Below are 22,815 nucleotides of genomic sequence, written 5' to 3' on the forward strand. Positions count from 1 at the left end.
CCCGGAGCGGTGCTGACCGGCTCTGTACACTGTATAGAGGCCGAGCTGTACTGTCCCGGAGCGGTGCTGACCGGCTCTGTACACTGTATAGAGGCCGAGATGTACTGTCCCGGAGCGGTGCTGACCGGCTCTGTACACTGTATAGAGGCCGAGATGTACTGTCCTGGAGCGGTGCTGACCGGCTCTGTACACTGTATAGAGGCCGAGATGTACTGTCCTGGAGCGGTGCTGACCGGCTCTGTACACTGTATACAGGCCGAGCTGTACTGTCCCGGAGCGGTGCTGACCGGCTCTGTACACTGTATAGAGGCCGAGCTGTACTGTCCGGAGCGGTGCTGACCGGCTCTGTACACTGTATAGAGGCCGAGATGTACTGTCTTGGAGCGGTGCTGACCGGCTCTGTACACTGTATAGAGGCCGAGATGTACTGTCCCGGAGCGGTGCTGACCGGCTCTGTACACTGTATAGAGGCCAAGATGTACTGTCCCAGAGCAGTGCTGACCGGCTCTGTACACTGTATAGAGGCTGAGATGTACTGTCCCAGAGCGGTGCTGACCGGCTCTGTACACTGTATAGGGGCCGAGCTGTACTGTCCCAGAGCGGTGCTGACCGGCTCTGTACACTGTATAGAGGCCGAGCTGTACTGTCCCGGAGCGGTGCTGACCGGCTCTGTATACTGTATAGGGGCTGAGCTGTACTGTCCCGGAGCGGAGCTGACCGGCTCTGTACACTGTATAGAGGCCGAGATGTACTGTCCCGGAGCGGTGCTGACCGGCTCTGTACACTGTATAGAGGCCGAGATGTACTGTCCCAGAGCGGTGCTGACCGGCTCTGTACACTGTATAGAGGCTGAGATGTACTGTCCCAGAGCGGTGCTGACCGGCTCTGTACACTGTATAGGGGCTGAGCTGTACTGTCCCAGAGCGGTGCTGACCGGCTCTGTAGACTGTATAGAGGCCGAGCTGTACTGTCCCGGAGCGGTGCTGACCGGCTCTGTATACTGTATAGGGGCTGAGCTGTACTGTCCCGGAGCGGAGCTGACCGGCTCTGTACACTGTATAGAGGCCGAGCTGTACTGTCCCGGAGCGGAGCTGACCGGCTCTGTACACTGTATAGAGGCCGAGATGTACTGTCCGGAGCGGTGCTGACCGGCTCTGTATACTGTATAGGGGCCGAGCTGTACTGTCCCGGAGCGGAGCTGACCGGCTCTGTACACTGTATAGAGGCCGAGCTGTACTGTCCCAGAGCGGTGTTGACCGGCTCTGTACACTGTATAGAGGCCGAGCTGTACTGTCCCAGAGCGGCGCTGACCGGCTCTGTACACTGTATAGAGGCCGAGCTGTACTGTACGGAGCGGTGCTGACCGGCTCTGTACACTGTATAGGGGCCGAGCTGTACTGTCCCGGAGCGGTGCTGACCGGCTCTGTACACTGTATAGAGGCCGAGCTGTACTGTCCCGGAGCGGTGCTGACCGGCTCTGTACACTGTATAGAGGCCAAGATGTACTGTCCCGGAGCGGTGCTGACCGGCTCCGTATACTGTATAGAGGCTGAGCTGTACTGTCCCGGAGCGGTGCTGACCGGCTCTGTATACTGTATAGAGGCTGAGCTGTACTGTCCTGGAGCAGTGCTGACCGGCTCTGTATACTGTATAGGGGCTGAGCTGTACTGTCCCGGAGCGGTGCTGACCGGCTCTGTACACTGTATAGGGGCTGAGCTGTACTGTCCGGAGCGGTGCTGACCGGCTCTGTACACTGGTCACTTCTCACTACTGGAAACAGCTTTTCATTAGGGATGTCGCGCCCCGCACGATCTGATATCTCAGCCTTGGACAATCCCTTTAAATGTTAGTACATTAGGAAACTGATAACAATTCGCAATCCTCTGATATACGCAACCTTCATACTACTAGGACCCCCATCATTCAAAGGTGTAAACGGCTACAAAGCAGCGACACAGATGTTGACGGCTGCCCACCAGGGCCCCAGCGAATGTCGCCCCACCATCAACAATACTCACCAAGAGTTCAGAAGTGCCTAACTTGTCTAGCTCCAGAGACTGGATCCTAGAGATGTGAACCCCCATTTCCCTGTGTATGCCAGAGCACTCTATACAGGTCAATATCCCCAGGTTGGTAGACAGCCAGGTTGGATCTGTAGGAAGAAACAGCCACAGCGGGTCACAATGGGATGGATATAATGAAAGCGCCAGTGCAGTGAGAAGGATGGCCAGTAAGATGGCTGTCTGATTAGAGAGTACAGCCCACGATTTGCCATCTGTTCTTTTTGAGAATGCACTTCATCTTCATCAGCCTTATGCCAGCACTATGGGTGCAGGAACTTTCTTTTGCTTCCCAGCATTGCCCTGAACTGAAAGCCCACCTATCTGCAGCCTGATAAACAGGAATGTATAAGCAGAAAGATAAGTACGTCCCCCGAATCTGGTAGAGAGACAAAGCCCCACCCCCACTTCCTGTAGAGACAAAGCCCCACCCCCACTTCCTGTAGAGACAAAGCCCCACCCCCACTTCCTGTAGAGACAAAGCCCCACCCCCACTTCCTGTAGAGACAAAGCCCCACCCCCACTTCCTGTAGAGACAAAGCCCCACCCCCACTTCCTGTAGAGACAAAGCCCCACCCCCACTTCCTGTAGAGACAAAGCCCCACCCCCACTTCCTGTAGAGACAAAGCCCCACTCCCACTTCCTGTAGAGACAAAGCCCCACTCCCACTTCCTGTAGAGACAAAGCCCCACCCCCACTTCCTGTAGAGACAAAGCCCCACCCCCACTTCCTGTAGAGACAAAGCCCCACCCCCACTTCCTGTAGAGACAAAGCCCCACCCCCACTTCCAGTAGAGAGACAAAAGCATTCTTGGCCTGTGTTGCTGACACCTGACAACTTGCAGTGGCAACATATTACATAGAAGGAAGACACCTAGTGGCCGGCACTATGGAGTGTCATTTTTTTGACAATCAGACAATATAATTTATATAAAACGTGATTTTGAGAGGGTCTCTTCATTATCACACCAGATCCCGCTGTGTGAGGGATTATCTGAATATCTTTGTGGGACACTAAACAGGAATGTTAGGACCCATATTTACTGCATCCCATGGCGGCAGCTGTGTGGAAATCTGGGGGTTTAGTTACTTGGTGTTTATATACAATAAATGTTTTTTTATGTTACTTATGCATGTATTTTAGGATAAAAATTGTTGCAATTGGGTTTATTAAACATTTTTCACTGTTTGTCTTTTACAGACTCTTTGTTTTCCTGAACATTCAACTTTGATGTGGTCCGTGGCCAAAAATCAGCCGAGAGGAGCTCAGAAAAGAAAGATAAGGGAGTTACAAACTCTACATCAGATCATGCTAGTGAGCTCACTGATGGGTTCTCAGATAACTCATTCTGCAGCCAGCAATAGACAGTGCAGCACAGCGGCTATAGGAGAACGGTGAATTATACCCAATTTCAAAAAATATTTTTAGCTCAAAATGTATTTAAGAAAAAAAAAAAGTCTAACTCTTCTAGCCTGAATCTCCCACGTAAACGTGGGCTTATAGACATCAGAAAAAAAAAGCAGAGCTGCAGTGTAAAGCAGATCTCAGCCTCAAAAATTCATTTTGTAAGCTTCACTTAACGAATGAGACACATACAGAGGAAGGGTGAATTGACACTCTACTTTTTCTCCCATTTAAAAAAAAAAAAAAAAATATTTGGTGATTAATGCAAAAAAAATCAGTCTTATAAGCCCTTAACTAATATCAGAATGAGATATGAAGGTGTTAGAAATACCGCAAGACAAAGCGCTAAAACATAAAAATCGGATGCTGATTAGACCCTTTTCATCCAGCAGGTGGCAGCAGACTCACAGCAAAGCCATTGAGCACCGGAGGCTTAGTCTATAAATGTGCACTTAAAGGGGTATTGAAAACATATAAGGAGGGTATGTTGTTAGGATCAAGATAGAAGGGACCCCCATCAATCCTAGAAATGAAGGGGACACAGGGCTGGTTAACCCCTTAATAGATCAATAATGCACACTGATGCTCCAGGCCACAAAAAGTACCAAAAAGACATCCGTCCCTTATGTCTCATGAAGGGTGGGGGTCTCGGAGGTGGTATCCATATCAATCATAATGCCGTTGGATATCATAGCCAAACCCTGAAGTAGTAGGTCAGAACGGGTACGGAATTGTCCCCCATTCACTGACAGCAAGCAGAGAGTTTGAAAATGGTGGGAAATCGCCACGGAAAGGATAATGGACTTGTAGCTTTCGATGACCCCATAAAGCTGCAGCCCCCGGCTATTCTCCTCCGTGCTATAAGCCGCGGTCCATATGAGTAAATGTGCCGGGCGCATTGTTACGTGGGGATAATTATATTCATTATGGTTATTACAGTACTAAGCTATAGAAAATTATACGGCCCCGGTGAAGAATGAGCGCCGCGCTCTCGTATTTATGGAACGCTCTAATTATCCTCGTGCGCGGCCGCGAGTCCTGGAACCTTCTATGTTGTGGAGAGAAAATGTGCAAATTATATAGGAGTTTCGGTCTCGGTAGGCGAGCCGGGTACCGCTCAGATTGCCGAGAGCTCGGAACAAAGGCGGCCATGATATCGCTAATTATATGGTAACTGGGCGCCACATGGGAGGAAAGCGAGAACTACAGAATATGGATGATCAGGCCCCTTCCATACACCCGATATTATTGAGGAGGGGTCTTCTGCTCAGGATCATCTCCAGTACAGCAGTTACACCCCTCGCTCTGGAGGACCCAACCTGCATTACACATTGATATGAATGGACACGGTGTAATACTTCATTTCTCCTGTGGTGGTGCTGTGGGGAAATTGAACACTTACTGCCAGGTTTCCTCGCCGATCACAGCTGATCGCAGGAAAAATATCAACCTACCGTTACGACAACCTTCATATTTGCTCTTGGGGTTTGTCCGTCTATTAACCTTTTTGGCACCGTATTATATATAGAACACCGAGAAAATAAAAAAACTTAAAAGGGTTTGCCACTTTAAAAGGGCGTGAAGTGATGTGTACTGGAATGGAAAGACCCCAAAGCTCCTCAATTCTTACCACCGATCCATGGTGTCAGCGGACAAATAGTGCCAGTGGTCGCTCTCAAGATGGCGGCAGTCAACTGATTTACCAATAAGACCACCTGCGTTGTCTTCTGCGCCCCTCTGAAAGAGTAATGTTCTGTATCGGCACAGTCACTTGACCACTGCCATCCGGACCATTAAGGACGGCGGCCCCGGAAATAAGGTGGGTTAGGGTCGGCCTTGCCACTACAAACCAGTTTATACTAATTTAGGTTTTTTTACATTTATAACCCGGTGTTTTTGCAGTTTTGATACTTTAGTTCTTTTTCTCCCCTTCTTCCAAGAGCCACTACTTTTTTTTAAACTTTTCCATTTCCACAGTCGTAGGAGGACCTGTTTTTTTTTTTTTGTCTAAGGGGTAACATTTTTTCCTTGTGAACAGTGACAAGCCAAGTCTGGCATGTCAGAGTGAGGAGACTTATAAGCCATGCAATGCTCCTCTGGGAAATTATATATGCAAATCGTCTCTTCGGAGATGAAAAGGACTAGAACTCTTGATCGCCGCTTCCAATAGGTGGCTCTAGAGTTCAAGTCAGGGTCGGTCTGGGCTGGCGGGATATCGGGAAATTTCCCGGTGGGCCCCGCCCCTGCTGCAGAGTAGAGGGGGGAGAAGAGAACAAAAAAAAATCCTGCGGTTTTAAGGGGCACGGGCCCTTTAAAAGCGCAGGCACAGTGTATGCAGGGACGCGCGCACGCAGCGTTCATTACCTGAACCACCGCGGCGCACGTCCCAGTGCAGCAGCTGAAGCTGCGTGTCTCCCTTCGCCGGCCGGCTTATGACGTCATCGTCATGCGCCTGCTGTGAAGGAGGCGCGCAACTCAGGAGAAGGAGGACACTGCACGGTATCACAGGAAGGTAAGAGGTGTGTGTGTGTGTAATGGTCTGGACACACAAGGCGGGGGCCAGCAGGACACACAAGGGGGGGCCCAGCTGGACAGACCCACAAGGGGGGGGCCCAGCTGGACAGACACACAAGGGGGGGCCCAGCTGGACAGACACACAAGGGGGGGGCCCAGCTGGACAGACACACAAGGGGGGGGCCCAGCTGGACAGACACACCATGGGGGGCCCAGCTGGACAGACACACAAGGGGGGGGCCCAGCTGGACAGACACACAAGGGGGGGCCCAGCTGGACAGACACACAAGGGGGGGCCAAGCTGGACAGACACACAAGGGGGGGCCAAGCTGGACAGACACACAAGGGGGGCCCAGCTGGACAGACACACGAGGGGGGGCCCAGCTGGACGGACACACGAGGGGGGGCCCAGCTGGACGGACACACGAGGGGGGGCCCAGCTGGACGGACACACGAGGGGGGGCCCAGCTGGACGGACACACGAGGGGGGACCCAGCTGGACGGACACACGAGGGGGGGCCCAGCTGGACGGACACACGAGGGGGGGCCCAGCTGGACACACGAGGGGGGGCCAAGCTGGACACACGAGGGGGGGCCAAGCTGGACACACGAGGGGGGAACCCTGGCTGGACACACGAGGGGGGAACCCTGGCTGGACACACGAGGGGGGAACCCTGGCTGGACACGCAAGGGGGGGGGCCCTGGCTGGACACGCAAGGGGGGGGGCCCTGGCTGGACACGCAAGGGGGGGGGCCCTGGCTGGACACGCAAGGGGGGGGGCCCTGGCTGGACACGCAAGGGGGAGAGCCCTGGCTGGACACGCAAGGGAGGGGAGCCCTGGCTGGACACACAAGGGGGAGCCCTGGCAGGACACACAAGGGGGAACCAAGGTGGACCCAGGCAAAGGGGGGTGGGCAGGATGGGTATATGGGGGGCAGGATGGATATATGGGGGGGCAAGATGGATATATGGAGGCCAGGATGGATATATGGGGGGGGGGGCAAGCTGGACTTATGGAGGCCAGGATGGATATATGGGGGGGGGGGGGCAGGCTGAACACATGGAGGCCAGGATGGATATATGGGGGGGGGGCTAGGATGAATATGTGGGGGGGCGGGCTCGATACACATGGGCTAGCATAAATATATGGAGGGGCACGCTGGATATATGGGGGGTGTCAGGATGGATATATGCAGGGGGTAAGGGCAGTATGGATATATGAGGGGAGAGGCTGGACACATGGAGGCCAGGATGAATATGTAGAGGGCAGGCTGGACACATGGAGGATATATGGGGGGGACATGTGGGGGCGCAGGCTGGAAACATGGAGGCAAGGATGGATATGTGGGGGGGCAGACTGGCACATGGGGGGGCTAGGATGGGTATATGGGAGGGGGCAGGCTCGATACATATGTGCTAGGATAAATATATGGAGGGGTCACACTAGACAAATGGTGGCCAGAAGGGACATATGGGGGTGCCTGGCTAGACAAGGGACTTAATTACTGTTTGGGAGCCAGATTGAGGAACATACTTTATTAGTTTATGGTGACCAGTGGGGAACATTATTACTTTAGATTCCAATTATTATTACATTATTACTTCTGTAATATAATTTACTTTTTAGGAAATTGTTTTCCATGGGATGGGACAAAAGAGAGGTCCTGTTACTGTGCAGGACCGCACTATGTTGCTTTTTTTCTTCAACTGGTGTAGTGTAGAGGTCGGGGGGGGAAAGTGGGAATATTCTCTAGAAGAGATCAGTTATTAATAACTGTGTGTTATTTTCTGCAGAGATGATTCCTGGCTGGAAGAAGTGATGGCTGTCTGTGCCAGATGAAGAAGAAAAGCGAAGATGAAGGACTTCACCTAGAGACGTCACTGGTGAGTCAGTGTATTACATGTACACTTACACTAGACACGTGGTCAAAATTGTTGGTACTCCTCGTTTAATGAAAGAAAAACCCACAATGGTCACAGAAATAACTTCAATCTGATAAATTACAAATTTTTGAAAATGAAGAGATGAGGGTCAGACATTAATTTTCTGCTTCCACAGAATTAAAAAAAAAATTAACCTCATGAAATAGGCCTGGACAGAAATGATGGTTCTCTTCTTAACTTAATATTTTGTTGAACCTTTTGAGGCAATCACTGCAATCAAACGATTCCTGTAACTGTCAATGAGACTTCTGCGCCTCTCGACAGGTATTTTGGCCGACTCCTCATGAGCAAACTGCTCCAGTTGTCTCGTGTTTGAAGGTTGCCTTTTCCAGAATGTTTCAGCTCTTTCCAAAGATGCTCCATAGGATTTAGGTCAGGGCTCATAGAAGCCACTTCAGAATAGTCCAATGTTTTCCTCTTAGCCATTCTTGGGTGTTTTTAGCTGTGTGTTTTGGGTCATTATCCTGTTGCTAGACCTGCGACTGAGACCAAGCTTTCTGAGACTGCGCAGCACATTTCTCTATAGAATCCCTTGATAGTCTTGAGATTTCATTGTACCCTGCACAGATTCAAGACACCCTGTGCCAGGTGCAGCAAAGCAGCCCCAGAACATAACAGAGCCTCCACCATGTTTCACAGTAGGGACAGTGTTCTTTTCTTGATATGCTTCATTTTTCCATCTGTGAACATAGAGCTGATGTGCCTTGCCAAAAACTTCCATTTTTGTCTCATCTGTCCATAGTACATTCTCCCAGAAGCTTTGTGGCTTGTCAACATGTAGATTGGCAAATTCCAGTCTGGCTTTTTTACTATTTTTTTTTTCAACAATGGTGTTCTCCTTGCTCGTCTTACATGAAGTTCACTTTGGATCAAACAACGGTGGATAGTACGATCTGACACTGATGTTCCTTGAGCTTGAAGTTCACCTTTAATCTCTTTAGAAGTTTTTCTGGGCTCTTTTGTTACCATTCATATTATCCGTCTCTTTGATTTGTCATCAATTTTCCTCCTGCACCCACGTCCAGGGAGGTTGGCTACAGTCCCATGGATCTTAAATTTCTGAATAATATGTGCACCTGTAGTCACAGAAACATCAAGCTGCTTGGAGATGGTCTTATAACCTTTACCTTTTAACATGCTTTTCTATAATTTTCTTTCTAATCTCCCGAGACAGCTCTTTCCTTTGCTTCTTCTGGTCCATGTTGAGTGTGGTACACACCATGTCACCAAACAACACAGTGAGTATCTGTAGCCCTATATACAAGCACAGTGAGTATCTGTAGCCCTATATACAAGCACAGTGAATATCTGTAACCCTATATACAGGCACAGTGAGTATCTGTAACTCTATATACAGGCACAGTGAGTATCTGTAACCCTATATACAGGCACAGTGAGTATCTGTAACCCTATATACAGGCACAGTGAGTATCTGTAACCCTATATACAGGCACAGTGAGTATCTGTAACCCTATATACAGGCACAGTGAGTATCTGTAACCCTATATACAGGCACAGTGAGTATCTGTAACCCTATATACAGGCACAGTGAGTATCTGTAACCCTATATACAGGCACAGTGAGTATCTGTAACTCTATATACAGGCACAGTGAATATCTGTAGCCCTATATACAAGCACAGTGAGCATCTGTAACCCTATATACAGGCACAGTGAATATCTGTAACTCTATATACAGGCACAGTGAGTATCTGTAACCCTATATACAGGCACAGTGAGTATCTGTAACTCTATATACAGGCACAGTGAATATCTGTAGCCCTATATACAAGCACAGTGAGCATCTGTAACCCTATATACAGGCACAGTGAATATCTGTAACTCTATATACAGGGACAGTGAGTATCTGCAGCCCTATATATAGCACAGTGAGTATCTGTAGCCCTATATACAGGCCCACTGACTGATTACAAGATTGTAGACACCTGTGATGCTAATTAGTGGACACAACTTTATTTAACATGTCCCTTTTGTCACATTATTTTCAGGGGTACCATCATTTCTGTCCAGGCCGATTTCATGAGTTTAATTTTTTTTTTAAATTCAGTGGAAGCAGAAAAGCAATGTCTGACTTTCATTTGTTCATTTTCCTAGATTTTTAATTTATTTTTACTTTTGTCAGATTCAAGTTATTTCTGTGACCATTGTGGGTTTTTCTTTCATTAAACGAGGGGTACCAACAATTCTGACCACGTGTGTATATAGTATATACAGAACTCCTGTGTATGTCACTGGTGATCACTATATTATGTATACACTATATACAGAGCTTCTGTGTATAATGTCACTTGTGACCACTGTATTACCTGTGCACTATATACAGAGCTCCAGTGTATAATGTCACTGGTGATCACTGTATTACCTGTACACTGACACTATATACAGAGCTCCTGTGTATAATGTCACTGGTGATCCCTGTATTACCTGTACACTATACACTATATACAGAGCTCCTGTGTATAATGTCACTGGTGACCACTGTATTACCTGTACACTATATACAGAGCTCCTGTGTATAATGTCACTGGTGACCACTGTATTATCTGTACACTATATACAGAGCTCCTGTGTATAATGTCACTGGTGACCACTGTATTACCTGTGCAATATATACAGAGCTCCTGTGTATAATGTCACTGGTGACCACTGTATTACCTGTACACTATATACAGAGCTCCTGTGTATAATGTCACTGGTGACCACTGTATTATCTGTACACTATATACAGAGCTCCTGTGTATAATGTCACTGGTGACCACTGTATTACCTGTGCACTATACACTATGTACAGAGCTCCTGTGTATAATGTCACTGGTGACCACTGTATTACCTGTACACTATATACAGAGCTCCTGTGTATAATGTCACTGGTGACCACTGTAATACCTGTACACTAAATACAGAGCTCTAGTGTATAATGTCACTGGTGATCACTGTATTACCTGTACACTGACACTCTATACAGAGCTCCTGTGTATAATGTCACTGGTGAACCCTGTATTACCTGTACACTGACACTATATACTGAGCTCCAGTGTATAATGTCACTGGTGGTCACTGTATTACCTGTACACTGTACACTATATACAGAGCTCCTGTGTATAATGTCACTGGTGATCCCTGTATTACCTGTACACTGACAATATATACAGAGCTCCTGTGTATAATGTCACTGGTGATCCCTGTATTACCTGTACACTGACACTATACACAGAGCTCCTGTGTATAATGTCACTGGTGGTAATAACAGTGTTGTTAGTATTGTGGTTTGTATTCATGATCAGTATTGTAGTATTTGGTCACTTTGGGGTGGTAATATGTGGTCTGGTCATGGTGTGGCCGTATTTGTTCCTTGTATGTAGTATTATTCGGTCACTATGTGGTGGTAATATGTGATCTAGTCATGGTGTGGCGATATTTGTCTCTTTTGTATGTGGTATTATTGGTGTTGATATAGTGGACTGTGTTGTGTATGGCAGTCATTTTGTTCTTGCTGATATTAACTAGGAAAAGATTTTTTTCCATTAGGCCACAGCCCCACCATCAGTATTCGGTCAGTATTTTTTCTCAGGAGTAGCTGCCAAAACCAGGAGTGGGTGATAAATACAGAATTGGTGACTTGTTTCTATTATACCTTTTCTCTGATTGTTCCTCACCTGGTTTTGGCTCCCACTCCTGAGAAAAATTACTAACCAAATACTGATAGTGGGGCCGCAGCCTTAGAGATTAAATACTTGGACCAGAGCGGCAGAGATGCACTTACAGGGGTTCTCTGGTGAAAACAAGTAATCACCTCTCCACAGGATCAGTGATGATATTGATTGGTGGGGGTCTGACTGCTGGGACACAATCGGCAGAATGTGGAGCTTTTCTCCCCATTAGACTGGAGCGGCATGTGAGATGCGACCACTCATCCAGTCATTCCCTCAGTGACTGTGAGCGCTGCTCTTTTTTGGAAGCTGCATTTTAAAATGGGGATAAGTGTCCTGTCAGGGATGAAACTTCCCCATTCTTCTGATAGGCGCCTTTTCCAATGTTCGGACCCAAACGATCAATAAGTGATCACCGATCCTGTGGATCCCATGGATCGGTGATAACTTGTTTTAACCAAAGAAGCCCTTTAATGCAAACTACCGTAATTGTACATCCCAGTTATAGTGGTGCACAGTAGATGTGCAGGAGCCGCCAGTCAATGCTCCACTATAACAGGGATAGCGGATAACAGATATTTGCATATGGCTGTAGGTGGGCCCCTAGAGTCAGTTCTCCCTGTGGGCCCCAGACACCCCAGTCCGACCCTGGTTCTAGTCCTCTTCCTCTCTGAAGAGAGAATTTGCATATTTTTCTTTCTTTTGTAGGATGAGTTGTCGCCATTCATCTTACCATATAGAAGGCTGAAAAAAAATGGGGAAAAAAATCCAAAAAGGGGCAAAATAATGAAAAAAAAACAAACAAAAAAAAACACCACCACAATTCGTAACGTTTTTATGGCGTTGACTGTGCAGGAAAAATGACCTGATCATCATACTGAGCTGAAGAATCATGATATGGCGATAATAAACTGATAAAAAAATGTTATTCTTATTTTGATGGTTACAATTTTTTCTTTTAAAAAAAGTTCAGAAAAGAGGGTAAATACCGATGCACGAGCGCATCGGCAACTAGCATCTTTAAATGCCGCTGTCAGTGATTGGCATCTAAATGGCTAAAGCGCAGCATTTGCCCGGTATTATGCGCACTCGGCTTCGGGGTGCACACGCAGACCCTGACGGGTGCGAGAAAGGGTTAAGTGACTACCCATGATATAAGGACTCTCAGGAAAAGTGTACGCAGCCCCTCTCCCCCATATTTCTGACCTTCTCATCATAAAGGTATATAGGATATGGGTATATGTCTGTGTGGGGGGCGTATTATAGGAGTATTAGGGGAGGGTGCACGCACCGGCTGACCCACAGTCGCAGCACGCCTCGTTCCCTGGCGTCTTCTGCACGTCCTCGATGATGGCCTTGCTCAGGTCCTCCAGGCTGCTCTCTCCAGTGCTCTGACCGTCATGGAAGGCCATGTTCAATGCTTCCTCTTTGCTGTTTGTTAGAACCGATATCCATCTGATAAAAGGAAGAAAAAAAGAAAAAAAAAAGTGGGGAAGATAAAGGGATGTTCCTGCTTTAATTTAAAGGGGCTTTGTTCAAAAAAGTGTGAGCGCTGCAGACCATCAGCAGCCAGCCGACAAGCTGCCGCGCTTACATGGCATAACAAGACATCTTTGGAACGGCCTCACTGCGGGAGGTGGGGATAAGGGATTTTTTTATTTTCTAAGAAGGGGTTGTCCAAGACTTCAAAATTGATCCCTAGGAGAAGTCATCAATGTCAGATCTGTGGGGGTCCGACATCCCGCTGATTGCAGCTCCAGTGTATATAGTCCATCAATGTCAGATCTATGGGGGTCCGACACCCAGCTGATAGCAGCTCCAGTGTATATAGTCCATCACTGTGAGATCTGTGGGGGTCCGACATCCCGCTGATTGCAGCTCCAGCGTATATAGTCCATCAAGGTGAGATCTCTGGGGGTCCGACATCCCGCTGACTGCAGCTCCCACTCCAGTGTATATAGTCCATCACTGTGAGATCTGTGGGGGTCCGACATCCCGCTGACTGCAGCTCCAGTGTATATAGTTCATTACTGTGAGATCTATGGGGGTCCGACATCCCGCTGATTGCAGCTCCTGCTCCAGTGAATATAGTCCATCAATGTCAGATCTATGGGGGTCCGACATCCCGCTGGTAGCAGCTCCAGTGTATATAGTCCATCACTGTGAGATCTGTGGGGGGTCCGACATCTCGCTGATAGCAGCTCCAGTGTATATAGTCCATCACTGTGAGATCTGTGGGGGTCCGACATCCCGCTGATTGCAGCTAGAGCTCCAGTGTATATAGTCCATCACTGTGTAATCTGTGGGGGTCTGACATCCCGCTGATTGCAGCTCCCGCTCCAGTGTATATAATCCATCACTGTGTAATCTGTGGGGGTCCGACATCCCGCTGATTCCAGCTCCCGCTCCAGTATATATAGTCCATCACTGTGTAATCTGTAGGGGTCCGACATCCCACTGATTGCAGCTCCCGTTCCAGTGTATATAGTCCATCACTGTGTAATCTGTGGGGGTCCGACATCCCGCTGATTGCAGCTCCCGCTCCAGTGTATATAGTCCATCACTGTGTAATCTGTGGGGGTCCGACATCCCGTTGATTCCAGCTCCCGCTCCAGTGTATATAGTCCATCACTGTGTAATCTGTGGGGGTCCGACATCCCGCTGATTGCAGCTCCCGCTCCAGTGTATATAGTCCATCACTGTGTAATCTGTGGGGGTCCGACATCCCGCTGATTGCAGCTCCCGCTCCAGTGTATATAGTCCATCACTGTGTAATCTGTGGGGGTCCGACATCCCGCTGATTCCAGCTCCCGCTCCAGTATATATAGTCCATCACTGTGTAATCTGTGGGGGTCCGACATCCCACTGATTGCAGCTCCCGCTCCAGTGTATATAGTCCATCACTGTGTAATCTGTGGGGGTCCGACATCCCGCTGATTGCAGCTCCTGCTCCAGTGTATATAGTCCATCACTGTGTAATCTGTGGGGGTCCGACATCCCGCTGATTCCAGCTCCCGCTCCAGTATATATAGTCCATCACTGTGTAATCTGTGGGGGTCAGACATCCCACTGATTGCAGCTCCCGCTCCAGTGTATATAGTCCATCACTGTGTGATCTGTGGGGGTCCGACATCCCGCTGATTCCAGCTCCCGCTCCAGTGTATATAGTCCATCACTGTGTAATCTGTGGGGGTCAGACATCCCACTGATTGCAGCTCCAGTGTATATAGTCCATCACTGTGTAATCTGTGGGGGTCAGACATCCCACTGATTGCAGCTCCCGCTCCAGTGTATATAGTCCATCACTGTGTAATCTGTGGGGGTCCGACATCCCGCTGATTGCAGCTCCCGCTCCAGTGTATATAGTCCATCACTGTGTAATCTGTGGGGGTCCGACATCCCGCTGATTGCAGCTCCCGCTCCAGTGTATATAGTCCATCACTGTGAGATCTGTGGGGGTCCGACATCCCGCTGATTGCAGCTAGAGCTCCAGTGTATATAGTCCATCACTGTGTAATCTGTGGGGGTCCGACATCCCGCTGATTGCAGCTCCCGCTCCAGTGTATATAGTCCATCACTGTGTAATCTGTGGGGGTCCGACATCCCGCTGATTCCAGCTCCCGCTCCAGTATATATAGTCCATCACTGTGTAATCTGTGGGGGTCAGACATCCCACTGATTGCAGCTCCAGTGTATATAGTCCATCACTGTGTAATCTGTGGGGGTCAGACATCCCACTGATTGCAGCTCCCGCTCCAGTGTATATAGTCCATCACTGTGTAATCTGTGGGGGTCCGACATCCCGCTGATTGCAGCTCCTGCTCCAGTGTATATAGTCCATCACTGTGTAATCTGTGGGGGTCCGACATCCCGCTGATTCCAGCTCCCGCTCCAGTATATATAGTCCATCACTGTGTAATCTGTGGGGGTCAGACATCCCACTGATTGCAGCTCCCGCTCCAGTGTATATAGTCCATCACTGTGTGATCTGTGGGGGTCCGACATCCCGCTGATTCCAGCTCCCGCTCCAGTGTATATAGTCCATCACTGTGTAATCTGTGGGGGTCCGACATCCCGCTGATTGCAGCTCCCGCTCCAGTGTATATAGTCCATCACTGTGTGATCTGTGGGGGTCCGACATCCTGCTGATTGCAGCTCCCGCTCCAGTGTATATAGTCCATCACTGTGTGATCTGTGAGGGTCCGACATCCCGCTGATTGCAGCTCCCGCTCCAGTGTATATAGTCCATCACTGTGTGATCTGTGGGGGTCCGACATCCCGCTGATTGCAGCTCCCGCTCCAGTGTATATGGTCGCGGCAGCACAGCGCCATACATTGTGTAGTGGCCATTCTTGGGTACCACAGCTAAGCTCACATTCACTTCAGTAGGAGCGGAGCCACAGTACACAAGGACGACTGTGCAGCGTAAGGAGCTGTGCCGCCCCTACTACATACACCTGAGCTGCAATAAGTGGGATGCCGGACCCCCACAGATCTGACATTTATGACTTTTATTAGCGCTCAATTTCAAGGTCCTGGACAACCCTGAATGTTTCTCCAACTACGTGACTCCATTTGAAAGACATTTCTAATTTTTTTTTGCTGCAACAGGAGAACCAGCAAATAAAGGGGTCCGTCTGGTGTAGAGACCGAGGGGCAGGCGATGAGGCTACAAGAGAGATCCCTGCGCCTTTCTCTGCCCCGTAGACTCTGCTCCAGGCATTACCCAGGGGTAAGTGTAAGGAGTATTCATCAACCCCCATAAGGGTCCTCAGTGCAGCGATGGAGGTGGCAGCGTTCTCTACCAGCACACGATGCAGCTGCAGCCCCTGCACTGACCCCAGGACCAGCAGACACTAGGAGGCGACAGAGGACATCGTGTAATACAGAATCTCCGGGGGCGACAGGGACAGAGGCAGGTCCTGCTCTGCGCTCATCACTGCGGGAAATCCACAAGACGGCCCAACATCAAACTAACTTACGCAATATAATCCTGCTCATCTTCAGCCTGAAAGTGGTACGTCCTGTTATCTGCGGGGTAAAGGAGGCGGATTACTGACATCATCATCATCATCATGTATATAAATCACCCTGTACTGTCCTAACATTACACAGAAGGGGCGACACAGAATGTAGTGATGTACACAGTGACTGCACCAGCAGAATAGTGAGTGCAGCTCTGGAGTATAATACAGGAGGTAACTCAGGATCAGTACAGGATCAGTAATGTAATGTATGTACAGTGACTGCAACAGCAGAATAGTGAGTGCAGCTCTGGAGTATAATACAGGATGTAACTCAGGATCAGTACAGGATCAGTAATGTAATGTATGTGCACAGTGACTGCACCAGCAGAAGAGTGAGTGCAGCTCTGGAGTATAATACAGGAGGTAACTCAGGATCAGTACAGGATCAGTAATGTAATGTATGTACACAGTGACTGCACCAGCAGAATAGTGAGTGCAGCTCTGGGGTATAATACAGGATGTAACTCAGGATCAGTAATGTAATGTATGTACACAGTGACTGCACCAGCAGAATAGTGAGTGCAGCTCTGGAGTATAATACAGGAGGTAACTCAGGATCAGTACAGGATCAGTAATGTAATGTATGTACACAGTGACTGCACCAGCAGAATAGTGAGTGCAGCTCTGGAGTATAATACAGGATGTAACTCAGGATCAGTAATGTAATGTATGTACACAGTGACTGCACCAGCAGAATAGTGAGTGCAGCTCTGGAGTATAATACAGGAGGTAACTCAGGATCAGTAATGTAATGTATGTACACAGTGACTCCACCAGCAGAATAGTGAGTGCAGCTCTGGAGTATAATACAGGATGTAACTCAGGATCAGTACAGGATCAGTAATGTAATGTATGTACACAGTGACTGCACCAGCAGAATAGTGAGTGCAGCTCTGGAGTATAATACAGGATGTAACTCAGGATCAGTAATGTAATGTATGTACACAGTGACTCCACCAGCAGAATAGTGAGTGCAGCTCTGGGGTATAATACAGGAGGTAACTCAGGATCAGTAATGTAATGTATGTACACAGTGACTGCACCAGCAGAATAGTGAGTGCAGCTCTGGAGTATAATACAGGAAGTAACTCAGGATCAGTAATGTAATGTATGTACACAGTGACTGCACCAGCAGAATAGGGAGTGCAGCTCTGGAGTATAATACAGGAGGTAACTCAGGATCAGTACAGGATCAGTAATGTAATGTATGTACGCACCAGCAGAATAGTGAGTGCAGCTCTGGAGTATAATACAGGATGTAACTCAGGATCAGTAATGTAATGTATGTACACAGTGACTGCACCAGCAGAATAGTGAGTGCAGCTCTGGAGTATAATACAGGAGGTAACTCAGGATCAGTACAGGATCAGTAATGTAATGTATGTACACAGTGACTGCACCAGCAGAATAGTGAGTGCAGCTCTGGGGTATAATACAGGATGTAACTCAGGATCAGTAATGTAATGTATGTACACAGTGACTGCACCAGCAGAATAGTGAGTGCAGCTCTGGAGTATAATACAGGAGGTAACTCAGGATCAGTACAGGATCAGTAATGTAATGTATGTACACAGGGACTACACCAGCAGAATAGTGAGTGCAGCTCTGGAGTATAATACAGGATGTAACTCAGGATCAGTACAGGATCAGTAATGTAATGTATGTACACAGTGACTCCACCAGCAGAATAGTGAGTGCAGCTCTGGGGTATAATACAGGAGGTAACTCAGGATCAGTAATGTAATGTATGTACACAGTGACTGCACCAGCAGAATAGTGAGTGCAGCTCTGGAGTATAATACAGGAAGTAACTCAGGATCAGTAATGTATGTACACAGTGACAGCACCAGCAGAATAGTGAGTGCAGCTCTGGGGTATAATACAGCATGTAACTCAGGATCAGTAATGTAATGTATGTACACAGTGACTGCACCAGCAGAATAGTGAGTGCAGCTCTGGAGTATAATACAGCATGTAACTCAGGATCAGTAATGTAATGTATGTACACAGTGACTCCACCAGCAGAATAGTGAGTGCAGCTCTGGAGTATAATACAGCATGTAACTCAGGATCAGTAATGTAATGTATGTACACAGTGACTCCACCAGCAGAATAGTGAGTGCAGCTCTGGAGTATAATACAGGATGTAACTCAGGATCAGTACAGGATCAGTAATGTAATGTACACAGTGACTGCACCAGCAGAATAGTGAGTGCAGCTCTGGGGTATAATACAGGATGCAACTCAGGATCAGTACAGGATCAGTAATGTAATGTATGTACACAGTGACTCCACCAGCAGAATAGTGAGTGCAGCTCTGGAGTATAATACAGGATGTAACTCAGGATTAGTACAGGATAAGTAAAATATATAACAGTTATTCCACTTTTTCTGTGTATTCTGTATACACCTTTTACTAACAAAATGTAGACAACAGTGGAGAGAGTGAACATACGTGATATCAGGTCGAAGCATTTCTTCTCATCAGCGTTGGGTTTCACTTGGCAGGTGAGCAGGTTCAGTTTTGCAGGTGGTCTGTTGGACTGGAAGAATGAACAGGTATCAAACAATGAGCCGACATTGGAGTGTGGTGCGGGGAGATCGGGGAGGGCAGGGACCTGCCGGATAGTAATGATACTGCTTACCAAAATGTCTCTAAGGATCAGAACTATCCGATAAAAATATAACAATTGTAAGGAGCACAGAACCAATCTAACCAGTTAGGACCAAGACATTTTCCCTGTTAACAACTAGGCATATTTTAACTTTTCCCCATAAGTTCATAAGGGTTTTAAAGTGATCACAGATTTTCTGGCTAGGTTTACACATGAAGTTTTATTTGTATCTTTTGGTACAAAAAAAAAAGCTTAATATTCGTTGCATTGCACAATTTTTACAGGGTAAATCAGGTGGAGTAATAACAATATTAATCAATTTGCTTCACTTAATTCCTACATTTTTGCTCCCTGTTATGAGCGGGCAGCGCATTATGGGGGCTCGGATAACGAGTATTTAGTAGTTAGGTTGGGCTCATGGGGAGTCGCACCTAAACCACGTGTAAAAGCCATGGTGAAAAATTAAGAGTTAGTAGGTGGCATTGCAGAAAACGGCTTCTTTTTAGAACACATTGTTTCCTGTGTAGATCAAAACAGTAACAGAAGATGGGGAGGTGGGGGAGATGAAGCTTCACAAAAGGGGAGGAGCAACAGCACACAGAAGCCATCTGATTGGCCAGAGCACAGCTCTGACATCACACCAGGAGAGCCCGCCAGTTTAGCAAGTTTAGAGATAAAATGTGAATATACAGAGACCGGCAGGTAGAAGGAAAACCCGATATAACTCAAGATCAGTACAAGATGAGTAAAGCAAAGTAATTACAAAGTGACTCCAGATTATATAAGGATTAAAACTGTCTGGTGCAGGATCGCTCGTCTCCCCATGTGCTACTTATTAGAACTAACCTCACTGTTTGCTTTGTGGAAAGTGATCCACGTAGTGACAGTCGTTACCGCTCTTTCCTGAATAGACGCCATAGCACAGGGTTCATCGACCCAGAACAATGGCAGAGCAAATATTGACGCACCACCGGTAGTCCTGTAGTATTCACCCAGTATAATAATATTATATGTCACCTATAATCCCCTCCATCGAGTAAAGGATTAGGAGTCATGGAACAACAGATTTCATCCCTGGAGGATAAAGATGACAGATAGGAGACGAGAGACGTGGAGAGATGTCCTGTTACCCCAAGGCTTCTCGGCACAATGTATTAGTATGAGCCTGGGCTCCGTGAACCATCACAGCAGACGTTAGTTATGTAGATAAATAATTCACTAGGCGGCTTCAATAAAGCCTTGTGCCATATGTCTGTCAGCAGGGACTTTGTGATACATTAGTGGAACCAGGGCAAGAAATGTACGAGACGCTTCTCTGCTACATCGGAAAGTAAGGGTTACAGCAACCACAATGGCTCCAAATGCTCCCATCAGAGCGGCAGCCTCGAATGGCACAATACAGCACCCATAATACGAGCCCCTACAGGTGCTACTGTTGCCTCAAGGATGTATCGCACAGCGGCCACCACAGATGTTTCTCATAGTAGCCATCATTGTTGGATTGCATGGTGGCCATAGCCAATGTTCCTCGTAGTACCCATCAATGTTGGCCATGGCCAATGTTCCTCATAGTACCCAGTGATGGACTGCATGGTGGTCATGGCCAATTTTCCTCATAGTACCCATCATTGATGGACTGCATGGTGGCCTTAGCCAATGTTCCTCATAATACCCATCATTGTTGGACTGCATGGTGGCCATGGCCAATGTTCCTTGTTGTACCCATCATTGCTGGACTGCATGGTGGCCATAGCCATTGTTCCTCATAATACCCATCATTGATGGACTGCATGGTGGCCATGGCCAATGTTCCTTGCTGTACCCATCATTGTTGGACTGCATTGTGGCCACAGCCAATGATCCGGATAGTACCCATCACTGATGGACGGCATGGTGGCCACAGCCAATGTTCCTCATAGTACCCATCACTGATGGACGGCATGGTGGCCACAGCCAATGTTCCTCATAGTACCCATCATTGATGGACTGCATGGTGGCCATGGCCAATGTTCCTCAAAGTACCCATCATTCATTGACTGCATAGTTGCTATGGCCAATGTTCCTCATACTACCCAACATTGATGGACTGTATGGCAGCCACCCCTGACGTACCGCATAATGATTACCGCTACAGATGTCCCATAGTGTACCCCAAGGATGGTCCACATAACAAGGCGTGTTTTAACACCCAGTGCTGGGCTACATCCCAATTCACCAACGTTACTCCCATGTCATCATGCCATGCACTGCTGCTTCACCACTTGAGGTGCCCCCGCCAGTCATTACTGGAAAGGAGCAGTCTCCCATGGTATGGACGGGCAAGCAAAATTCTGGATCCTGTTCAGTAATTGGGTCATAAGGAATAATATGGAGAGAGGACTGCAAGACAATCACCGGTAATAAAGTTGATTGTAACATATTTCATATTAACAACCAGAGTGGCGGCTGTAAAGCATCCGGCACTCCTGTCATGGTCGACAGAATACACACGTTCCCAATGGCGGTGCATTCTCTGAACTGTAAATTGCTTTTGTGCAGTGAGGTGGTCAGTAAAGTGAACATCCAGCCAAGAGTGAAAATCTACCTGTGATCCTGACTCTTTATGTGCATTAAAAAAGCAATCAAGCAATGTAATAAAATGGCTGGTTCGCACCTAAAGCAGCGCCACTCCTGTCCACAGGTTATGTGTGGAACTGCAGCTCAGCAGAAATCACTCCAATGGAGCAAAGTTGCAGTACCAGACTCAACCTATGGGTACATGTCAAGCTGTTTTTGGAAGGAAGCAGCCATATTTCTACTCCTACGCATCAGGCAGCATGTAGTCTCTTAAAGCTCAGCCATTAGCGCTCCAGACTTTTCTTCTGGCAAGTTTCTTGTCCGCCATAATAGTTCTCTCAGGGCTCATGCCTGTATCAGCAAGAAGGTCAGAACGTAATCTTCCTGACGTCTACTTTTCACTTCCTCTGTTAGCACTCATTGTCAACCATCAGTGTCCGGTAACCCTCCGTTAGCGCTCATTGTCAACCATCAGTGTCCGGTAACCCTCCGTTAGCGCTCATTGTCAACCAATTAGTGTCCGGTAACCTACTGTTAGCGCTCATTGTCAACCAATCAGTGTTCGGTAACCCTCTGTTAACGCTAATTGTCAACCATCAGTGTCCGGTAACCCTCTGTTAACGCTCATTGTCAACCAATCAGTGTCCGGTAACCCTATGTTAATGCTCATTGTCAACAAACCAGTGTCTGGTAACCCTCTGTTAGCGTTCATTGTCAACCAATCAGTGTTTGGTAACCCTTTGTTACTCATTTCTCACACTGTGCCAAGCTATGCCTCCCTACATTATGCCTGCAGCTATTAAGCTCAATGTTACAGATGTGATAGAACTACAAATACCAGTATGCCACACATCAGCTTCAGATCCAGATCCTGACTGATGATAGCCCGTTCTTGTCTCATCAGTGCCCGGAGTTTATTGTAATTTCTGTGTTTGTCACATTTTGAGGATTGACCACAGGTTCTCAATAAGATTGAGATATGTTAAGTTTGCTGGCCAAGGGCCCAAAATGTCAATGTTTTGCTC

The 22,815-nt window shown here is 47.7% G+C and overlaps 1 protein-coding gene across 3 annotated transcripts in view; it reads right to left on the minus strand.

Moving 5' to 3' along the window:
* The window catches only part of ASAP1 (ArfGAP with SH3 domain, ankyrin repeat and PH domain 1), a 328,274-nt gene that overhangs the window by 28,415 nt on the left and 277,044 nt on the right, over positions 1-22,815 (minus strand). For all 3 annotated transcript variants that reach the window (XM_073679894.1, XM_073679892.1, XM_073679893.1), the window contains 4 exons: positions 19,075-19,162; positions 16,575-16,623; positions 12,884-13,047; positions 2,019-2,152 (listed from right to left, as the gene is read on the minus strand). In XM_073679894.1, the coding sequence (XP_073535995.1) occupies positions 2,019-2,152; positions 12,884-13,047; positions 16,575-16,623; positions 19,075-19,162 (435 nt within the window). The remainder of the gene's footprint in view (positions 1-2,018; positions 2,153-12,883; positions 13,048-16,574; positions 16,624-19,074; positions 19,163-22,815) is intronic.

This window comes from Phyllobates terribilis, unplaced genomic scaffold (assembly GCF_046119375.1).
Source record: "Phyllobates terribilis strain yellow unplaced genomic scaffold, ASM4611937v1 Scaffold_4__5_contigs__length_816908805, whole genome shotgun sequence".
Classification (NCBI taxonomy): domain Eukaryota; kingdom Metazoa; phylum Chordata; class Amphibia; order Anura; family Dendrobatidae; genus Phyllobates; species Phyllobates terribilis.